Source organism: Nicotiana attenuata, unplaced genomic scaffold, assembly GCF_001879085.1.
Source record: "Nicotiana attenuata strain UT unplaced genomic scaffold, NIATTr2, whole genome shotgun sequence".
Lineage (NCBI taxonomy): Eukaryota > Viridiplantae > Streptophyta > Magnoliopsida > Solanales > Solanaceae > Nicotiana > Nicotiana attenuata.
Genome location: NW_017670587.1, coordinates 155186 through 165547, shown reverse-complemented (window position 1 = coordinate 165547; position 10362 = coordinate 155186). Strand labels below are relative to the sequence as shown.

The 10362-nt window shown below is 34.5% G+C and overlaps 2 protein-coding genes across 2 annotated transcripts; both read right to left on the bottom strand.

Moving 5' to 3' along the window:
• Positions 1-2053: 2053 nt before the first annotated feature.
• LOC109241273 lies at positions 2054-3174 on the bottom strand. The gene is made up of 2 exons (XM_019407998.1): positions 2542-3174; positions 2054-2422 (listed from the first exon to the last, which is right to left on the bottom strand). The coding sequence occupies exons 1-2, from the start codon at positions 3172-3174 to the stop codon at positions 2054-2056; spliced, it is 1002 nt and encodes a 333-aa protein (XP_019263543.1).
• A 1327-nt stretch (positions 3175-4501) lies between these two features.
• LOC109241272 lies at positions 4502-5398 on the bottom strand. Its single transcript, XM_019407997.1, has one exon. It carries the CDS (start codon positions 5396-5398, stop codon positions 4502-4504), a length of 897 nt encoding a protein of 298 aa, XP_019263542.1.
• Between the last annotated feature and the right edge of the window lie 4964 nt (positions 5399-10362).

The window sequence follows — 10362 nt, the reverse complement described above, 5'->3', positions numbered from 1 at the left end:
CATGTTGAACGATCTATAAATAACAAAGATATAGCTAAGATAAGAATCCAAAAAAAGAAAAAAGAAAAAGAGCACGTTTCAAATTTTACCAATCACTTTCGTAATACTTGGAAAAGTGAAGTATGTTCAACTTCCTTTTTCTACCTACACCATTTATTTAACATTTTGACAAATTAGAACCATATATTATTTTTTTTATTTTTTACAATACAAGTTATTTCTTCATAATTAGGATTAAGCTAAAAGTTGTTTATCGATTCCTTATAGGATAACTAGAAAAACTTTTATACACCATGTTAATCTATACAATTAATTTGACTAAATTGGTCATCATGTTCAAAAGATATTAAATTTAGCAATCGTGTCAATGTAATAACATTTTTTTCATCATTTAAATAAAAAATTGCATTATTTTAATGTCAACTTGTATATTTCAAAAAATTATTCTTTCATATATATCTTCTATTGATTGATGTAGTATACACGCGCAACACGCGTATACTAAAACTAGTTAGACATAAAGTCCCCACCATAATATGATTTTCCATCAAAAGATTGTTGTTTGACTCCTAAAATCAACACGTAAACGCTTATCATGCCTAGATAAAATCTATACATATGTGTTGTTTGGTCACATACGTATGAATCCGTAATGTACTCTGGTGATCACTCAATCAAATTTATTGATTTTTCCAGCGAAAAATGCCGACTTGGCAGTCCACATAGACGTTTGGACCATATAGAATAATTAACATCCAAACAAAGCATGTAAACCCATCCATACACCCGATTCGAACTGTTTATAAAGATAAAAATCCACCAAAAAGTCTTACAACGCTCTTTCTTATAAACGGGTCGGATCGAGACAGATTGGGTGTATGGGTGGATTTTACATTATGTTTTGGCGTTAATTATTTTATGTAGTCCAAAAATACATGTGGACTGCCAAATTAGCATTTTCTACTGAAAAAATCAATAAATCTGGCTGAGTGATCATTAGAGTGCAATAGAAATAGTTGAGTGACTTTTTTTGTTAGAAATAAAAGAAAAGTGACTTCACTCAATAATTTCATGTAGTTAGTGACTGTCTGAGTAATGGAACTACATTTTCCTTTCAATTCAAGTACCCATTGATATTATTAGATCTCTAGATATTACTAAGTGGCATGCTGAAAGTGAACGATGGCATCTCTAATATATCAAGAAATGTATTTACCTTTTCTCTCATATTTTACATTTTCCTTATCTTTTTATTTTTTTCCTGATTAGAGAATTAATCACGTTCCACCTTACATATTGAGTTTTAAATATTGCTAAATTCTAACATGAATAAGAGAAATAAATAATAATAAGATATTAGATAAAGACTAATTGAGTGAAAGGGGGTTACACTAATTTAAAATACTAAAAGGTACATTAAGGAGCAAATTTTCTAAAATATAGCAACAAATTTGCATAAATGAGGCTATTATATGGATAATAAAAGAGTGAAATATTTATTCAATTGTGAAAAGAAAGACATAAGATTATTAATCAGCAAAGCCTGTGGTAGGATAGATGAGTTTGAACTCTTAAGTAGAGGAATCGTCGGTAGGAAGATTCTATCCCAATAAAGAATACATGTAAAATATTTGTCTTTTCATTTCTTTTTAGTTTCTATTTCTATTTTTTGTTTCCCTTCCTTTTTACCATTTCTTAAAAATTTAATTGAGGAAAAAAAAAGATCAATCTTATGAAATATGAGTGTCAAAGATTCATATTAAAAAAATTCTAAGAGGAAGACTTGAGAGGAAGAATCAAAAAGCGGGTGGCATATATCAGGTTTATATCTCCAAGATTACAACATTATTATTTTTGTCATTATATTTTTATTTTTCTATGTTTCTCACATATTCCAATGTTTTTTTTTGTAATTAAAATTTTCATTAATCACCATTGAAGCTTTACAAGTTAACAGTTGGCTTATAACTCAGCCTACTGTCCTATTTGTTCTATCTCTCCAAAACTATACATATATCTACTATACTCCCCTCCTCTCTGCTATTACTTACAATCAATATAAAATTTTTTGTATAAACTGCCTATTTTGATTAGTTGCTCTAACATTACATATGCATGCTATGTTCCTAGCTAACTCTTCAGCTTTCCTGCTTTGCTTTTCAAATATTCTGTGATTTCTCTTGTTCCATATCTCATGAATTGCTTCTGCATATACCATCCTGAATACTCCTGCCTTACTTGATTTCCCTGTTGCATTCTCTGCAGCCCATTTCCAGTGTTGGTCCCATGAGGTTGCCGAGATTGGTTGCCTCTGCATCCATTTTAGCAGCTTTGTCCAAACACTCTTAGCATACTCACATTCAATGAAGATATGCTTCATGTTCTCATCATGCACTTTACACAGAATACATTTCCTATCCACCTGCATCCCCCATTTGTTCAATCTATCACTGTTAGCATCCTATCTTGGAAGTATAGCAACATTGTGAATTTAGCTTTTGCCCTTGCTTCATTTCTAAACATGAACATCTTCTATTCTACTCTTGGCAATTGCCCCATCATAGCTAAAGATAGTTGTCTGATCATACTATTATTCTTCTTTAGCTGAATATGAATTGTTTCTACTGAGCTTCTTGCCTCCACCATATTTCTAACTACCCAGGAAGCCTGCTTTGGTATTGGCATATTAGACAGTTGTTGACCTTTTATATAGTATTCATGTATCCATTTGATCCACATCTTATCACCCTTGTTAGCTAGATCCCAGTAGTTCTTTGCTGCTACTGCTTTATTCCATAGTTTTAGATTGATTAGATTCAGTCCCCCAGCACTTTTGGGAGTACACAATTTATCCCATGCTACCAGAGATCTTCTTGTAATGACATTGACTCCTGACCACACATAGATTCTGCAGTATGCTTCAATAGTCTTCAAGACCTTGCTAGGAATCAGAAACAGTTGAGACCAATAAGCCTGAATACCAAATAAGACAGATTGCACTAATTGCATTCTTCCAGCATATGAGAGTTTTTTTGCTGTCCATGAAGAAATTCTTGTCACCACCTTCTCAATAAGTGGTTGCCATTGGGCTATGGACATCTTTTTGGTGGTTAATGGAACTCCTAGGTACTTAACTGGCAATATACCTCTAGAGTAACCAAATTTTTGCACCATCTCTTCACTAGTCAACTAAGTAACATTTCCAAAGAAGATTGAACTCTTTTCCTGGTTGGCTTTCAAGCCTGAAGCTGCATAAAAATGATTAAGACAGAGTTGTAATTGAGTTATTGAGGCAATGTCACCCCTTGCAAAAAGTAACAGATCATCTGCAAAACTCATATGAGTTATGCCAAGCTTAGCACACCTTGGATGATATTTGTATTCCCTTTCCTTTTTCAGTCCATTCAAGCTTCTACTCAAGTACTCCATAGCAATTGCAAAGAGGAAAGGAGACATGAGATCTCCCTGTCTCAATCCGTTTGCATCTGGGAATGGCTCGGTAGGTTCACCATCGAGAATAATTGAATAAGTCACAGTTTTCATGCAAGTAAGCACACATTGCTGAAACTTACTAGGGAACCCCAACTCAACCATCACTTGTTCCAAGAATATCCATTCTACAGAATCATAGGCTTTGGTTAGATCAATCTTGATCATACACCTCGGGGAAGAATTCTTCCTGGTGTATGCCTTCACAAGTTCATGAGATAAGATTATGTTGATATTTTCCTTTCTGGAATGAATCCTACCTGAGTTTCACTTATCACACTAGCAATTACTCCCTGCAGTCTGCTTGCTAGTATTTTAGATATGATCTTATAAAGAACAGTACAACATGCAATAGGCCTGAATTCCCTTGCTGTAGTTGGGCTATTCACCTTAGGAACAAGAGTAATTGTTGTACAGTTAATACCTTTGTACATCCTTCCAGTGGTAAAGAATTCCTACACTGCTCGCACAATCTCCTGGTTCTATATAGGCCATGCTTTCTTGAAAAAACATGAGTTATATCCATCAACCCCAGGAGCTTTATCCTCTTGTATAGCACATAGAGCCTTATATACTTCATCTTCTGTCACTTCAGCAATCAAACTAAGATGTTGTTCATTATTAAGCTTAGGGCCATTCTTCATTATTTCTTTGTTGATTACTGGTAATGTCTTTGTAGAAGCCCCCATCAGGTTTTTATAAAATCTTATAAACTCTTCTTTGATGCTAATCTGATCCTTAACCTTCCTTCCATCTTTTGTAGTTAGCTCTAGTATCTGTTTTCTATGGCTCCTCTCTTTTACAATAACAGAAAAATACTTGGTATTGCCATCCCCCAGTTTAATCCGTTTAACCCTTGATTTTTGTTTTAGAATACTCTCTTCAATTAGAGACCACTTCTCTAGTTGTTGGAGAGTTTGTTTCTCTTGCTCTAGCAAACTGCCACTATATTGGCTTTGCATCTTTTCTTGGACTGTAACAAGGTCACTTCTTGCATCTTCAATTTTCTTTGTTATTCCCTTATATTCATCAGATTTAGTCTCTTGAATAAAGGCTTCAGAGCTTTGAGCTTCTTCCATGCATTCTCCATTTCATCCTCTGCTAATCTTCTGTTCCATATGGATTTCACTATATTTCCAAACTCCTTATGATCTGTCCATACGTTAAAGAATCTAAAGGGTGGTTTGATAGTGGATCTAATAGACTTGATGTTCAACAGCATAGGAGAGTGATCATATATCAATGGCACATCATATTCAGTACATACATACCCCCAGTTAGAAATCCACAAGTCATTACCAAACACCCTATCAATTCTACTTAGTATCCTGTCATCACCTTGTTGTTTATTGGACCAGGTATAGTACTCTCCTTTCCATGCCACTTCATTCAGAAACAGGTTATGAATACAGTCTGAAAAATCTACCATTTCACTTATTGCTACTGGCTTGCCATACATTCTGTCTTGAGTGTACAACATAGCATTAAAATATTCACCTATTAGCCAAGGCTTTGTCACTTGTTTTGAAATATCATTCAGATTACTCCATAAAGATTTCCTCTGCTCAACTGTGTTGTATCCATACACTAGTGTAAGGCAAGCTTCAAATCCAGCCATTCTCCCCCTTACTGTGCAATGAATTAATTGTGCATCTATCTTTTCAACATCAATACAATATACCTTATGATCCCATGTCAGCCAAATCCTCCCATTTATTGCATTCTGATAATTGTTCTGAATTGCCCAACCTGGTAAGATGTTTTTGAATACCCTATTGTCTCTGTTCTCCTTGACTCTAGTTTCCAAAAAACCAGCTAACTTTATTTGCTTATTCTGTACATATATCTTTAATTCTTTTTGTTTATATCTCTTATTTATCCCCCTCACATTCCATATCACCCAAGTCATTAATCTCTAATAGGTGGCCCACTATTAGCTGTGGGCAAGCATTGCTGTATCCCCTTTCCATCTGTGTACTCCCCTATTTTATTCCCTCTCAGTAAGCTAGTAGCCAGAGCTGGGAACTCCCTGATATAGCTCAGTTCAGGGCTTTTGTGGGTGCTTTGTACCTCCCTTCCAGGTGTTTGATCTCCAATTCTTGTTAAAGACTGTTGTGTTTGACCAGTAGGTTGCTTGTCATTTGTCCCTTCCAGGTGTTTGATCTCCAGGCCAGTAGGTTGCTTGTCATTTGTTTCTCCCACTTGCTGATCTGCTCCTACTACCACAGTAGGAAGATCCTTCACCTCATTAGTCTTCTTAGCTCTCCACTCTTGTACCACTTCTTCTACATGTTGAGTGGCTTCCTGTGCAACAGTTGGTGCAACTGCTCTTCTTCTTCTTCTAGGCTGTTCATAGTGGTTTTGCTCATTCTCCACTTTTTTACAAGAGTGACCAATCTTCAGGCATTCTTCACAGAACTCTGGTTTCCAATCATAGTCTATTGCTTGTTCAAACTGTCTTCCATTTGGTTCCCATACTGTGACACTTGTTGGCAATGCTCTAGTAACATTAATCTCAATTAACATCCTAGCATATGAGATCCTCTTTTGTTTTGAGGTGCATTCATCTGCATACAATGGTTTGCCAATAGCACTTGCAATTCTGCTCAGAGACTGCACTCCCCAGCAACTCATAGGTAGGTTAGGTAGAATCACCCACAGTGGAACTTTAGTTAGAAATTCCTTGGTAAAATCAAAATTAACAGTCCATGGCTTCAAAATAAGTGGCTTATTGTTCATTGTGTATGGACCCGAGTATAGTATCTCATTCATATCATTCATAAATTGAAACTTGACAATATAGTATCCTTCATTGTTGGCCCAAGTTCAGATAACGTTTTGAAGATTGACAAAATGAACTCAGTCATGAACCAGGTCCATCATGTGAGATAGACACAGTGTTGATATACTTATACATGTGACATACGTGTGAAGATAAGTCTCAAGGGTCAGCAACAATATCTTCTGAGTTGATCGAAAAGGTTGCATAGGATAAGGAGTTGAAGTCTCCTTATGTGAAGAGAACTACATCCGGATCAAGAATAAGGATTGGAGTTTGAATTGTTCTAGTACTCGAATTTGATGAAGGATCAGCAATTCGAGTTTTAATCAAACTCTGATTACTAACTCTATAAATAATAATGATTGTTCTCTTTTACAGGTATTGCACAAATGCAGAAGTAAAACTAAATTGAAGAGCAAAATAGCAAGGCTTTTTGCAAGCAATTTACGTGAGATTCAAGTGTGCATTCCTGAAGCTACTTGGACAAGATAGAAGAACCAATTCCATTGTGTCTTTCTTTTATTCTAGTTCAATTGTAGTAGGTGTTTTAAAATTGTACCTTTCAGCTTTCATAGAAGCAACTGTATTAGGTACTTTGAGTATTCAAGTTAGAGTTAACTTGAAAGTGTCGCAGCAGTTGAGGCTGTGTGCCACACTGGGATTAGAGGTTAATCCTTAGGTTTACAAGAGTTTTGTAAATGCAGTTTTGGCTCAGTGATTTTAGTGGAAGTTTGGGAAAATCCTACTGAGTAGTAGGTCGTGGTTTTTTCACCTTTTGAGCCAGGTATTTTCCACGTAAAAATCTCTGTGTTCTTTATTTTATGCACTTTTAATTCCGCAAACAGTAATAGTAAGTACATCTAGAAGAACCAGGTTCTTCTAGTGCGAAAATTAGGTACCACACAAATCACCCCCCTCTTGTGTGGTATTGACGCGTAGAACATCATTCATTATGATAGAATACTTCCGGCTCTGAAACTTGATTCCAACTCTGTTTTACAAATCTATGCATGTAATTATAGCCCGGTGTTTCCCCAATTACATGCACAATTAGGGCACATTTCCATTTCCTAACTTCCTTCTCCACATCCTCTTTCACAAGTTGAACCACTGCCTTACCTTCTACAATTTTAGGAGGTATGTAACTCAGTTTTAAACCATTTTCAGAGCTGCGATTACCTGCAAACAATGAAGTCCACGCTGCTTTCTCCCCTTTCTCCTCATTTACTGGTGCTAGATCTTGTGCTAACATGCTCGTACTCGCTAGATCCTTGCTCGTACTCGCTAGATCTGCAGTCTTCTCACTTGATTTGTCACTTTGGCCACTTAGGATTGGACTAACACTCAGATCCAATCTCTTAGCTGCAACTTGTTTCATTCCATCACTTGCATGTTGCTTCTGTTGATTATCTTCCAATGGAACACTACCATTCGCCATAATTGCTATTGGAGTTTTTTCTAGTTGCAAGTTAGTTTCAGCTAGGTTTCCTCCCCCAGCTAAAGGTTGCAACCTTGGTCTTCCTCGAGGTCTACCTCTTCCCCGAGCCATATCCACGGTGGACGGACGTCGTACTAACGTGCGCCGGTGAGCATTGGATTAGAGAGAGAAAACAAGTACTTTTAGAAAGATCGGTACGTGGGCAGAATTTATTTATAGAAATATGAAGATTGTTATATTTAACCTAAAATATTTCTCATTTATTATTTCTGTCAAAGAAACTTTATAGGATATTAAAATAATCATGAATTATGGTAGAATAATAATAGCTAAGATGTCTGAATTGTAAAAATAAATTTTTTATTAAAATTATTATAATACATTAAACTATATTTATGTTACACCAATTATGATAATAAATGCAATCTGAAAAGTTGAAGAATAAAACGAACCTCATTATGTCTAAATAAAACACGTCATGAGTATTTATAAAAATCAAACTTCAAAATTTAAGGCGTAATAATAAAAAACTTAATTGAAGGTGTATGAACTATGAATAATGATTTTCACTTGCAGATTTTTAATTTCCACAAATTACTGTTTAAATAAAGTTGATATCCAAACATAGATTCAATTTCCATAAATTTTCCGTTTCAAGGTCAAATACTTTTTTATTAATATCGACCACAATCACAAATTTAACTCTTGTTGATAGTAGCTACATCCGCAAATGCCCATAGTGACTATTGACTAATAGTATGTTTGGCATTTTTTTTTTGTGTCAAAAGTGTCTTTTCAAATTTAAAGTGTTTGATCAAATATTTATAAGAAAATAATTACTTTTTAGTAGATGTAGAAGTAATTTTTGAGATGCAAAAAAAAAATAAAAAAATTAGCTTCTTCCAAAATATTTTTTTAAAAGCGCTTTTGAGAAAAATATATTTAAAAATACTTTTTATAAATTTGATCAAACATTAATTATTGTTTAAAACTATTTTCAAATGAATTAGTCAAACACTGCTTTTACTAAAAGCATTTTTTAAAAAATTTACGTTTTAAAATAAACTAATTTTAAAAGCACGACTAAACATGCTGTAAATAAGTTCCAGCATCATTCCTTTTTTGGACGCAATATTTAACTTTTGTTGATAGTAGGAGCGCTAGACATGACACTTGGTAGGAAAATATGGAGGTCGAGCATTAGGGTTGTAGGTTAGAAGGTAGTTAAATTTTGCCTTACTTCGTACTGTTGTGAGACTAGTCTGGTAGGGTTTTTGCCTAAGATAGCTAGTGGCAATATCGTGTCTTACTATTTCACTTTTCAGTTCCAGACCTATTTACTAGCTATCGCTTTTGCTTTGCATCTTTCTTCTGGATTTCATGCCGTTTCTACTTTTCCTATGATTTCAGTGGTGACACTGATATTATCTCCTTTTGTCTTTTTATCCTCTTGAGCTAAGGATCTTTAGTAAACAACCTCTACTCCTTCGGGCAGGGGCAGACCCAGAGCATGGAATACGAGTTTACGGAAACCCAGTAACTCTTGTGTAAATCCTGTGTTTATATTAAAAAATTCACTAAATATTTATAAATTTCTAACTGTGAACTCAGTTATCATTACATATTAATTTGAAATTACGGTAAGAACCCATAAGCGTCAAATCCTAAATCCGCCTCTGCCTTTGGGGTAAGAATAAGATTTGCGTATACATTACCCTCCTGAAACCCCACTAATAAAATTTTACTGGTCCGAAATGTAGTCATTATTAAGAAGAAAAATAATGGCCTACGAATGCCTAGGGATGTGTGAGCTTTGGAACTATCGCCCGCGGGACTCCCATACTCTATCTTCTAATTAATCTCATCTCTTTGGTTGGACCTTGGACCAAACTAGAATTTTTATAACAAACCAAAAAAAAAAAAAAATGAAATATTTTTAGATTAATGTTATATCCTACTGGCAAGTTAAGTACATTATCCAATAATATACTGCCACGCCACCATTAACCAATTTTGCCAAGCGGTATAATTTTCATTTTTATTTGGAGGAGCTAAGTTTTTGGATTCAAAATTATTCGTCCTTTTAAGTTATTAATTTTTGAATTAATAATTTTATTTAATAGTTTTTTTAAGACAAATAAAAAAAATTAAAATTATTGGAGTCGACCGAACTCATATCCTGCATACTAGTTCCGCCCCCTATACGTGACAGTCTTAATACATGAAAAATGGATAAATTTACTCATATATTTAAAATCGAGCAATTTTGTCATTCATTAAACTTATAGTCTCATCTTATTATACTGTCAGGAAAGAATCTCATTTTTGTCTCCTGATCCCAAATTGAGCTTCAATTTGAGAATAATTTTAACTTATAATCCGAAGTTAATGAGTAAATCTAGAATTTTTCCCCAAACAATTTAAATATGTAAAGTCTATTAATTTCATGCTCGAGCTTGTTAATGATAAGACAAACACTAAATAATTTGCTAATAATAAAGATATAAATGAATCGTGTAATGAAGTGCAAAATTGAGCAATCCATAATCACAGGGGCAAATTTGGACATATTTATCTGTCACAATCCTTATCTTTGTTACTTATGGGGATTTGCATCCAAACGCAGCCTTACGTCATTGTTAAAGGTACCGTC

What these genes read in the sequence shown, in the direction of transcription:
- LOC109241273 (XM_019407998.1), bottom strand. Translation starts at nt 3,174, where the DNA reads ATGGTGCAAAAATTTGGTTACTCTAGAGGTATATTGCCAGTTAAGTAC. An exon ending in TGATGGGGCAATTGCCAAGA is followed by an intron (nt 2,423 to 2,541) that starts GTAGAATAGAAG and finishes TGGGGGATGCAG; the next exon opens with GTGGATAGGAAATGTATTCT.
- LOC109241272 (XM_019407997.1), bottom strand. Translation starts at nt 5,398, where the DNA reads ATGACTTGGGTGATATGGAATGTGAGGGGGATAAATAAGAGATATAAA.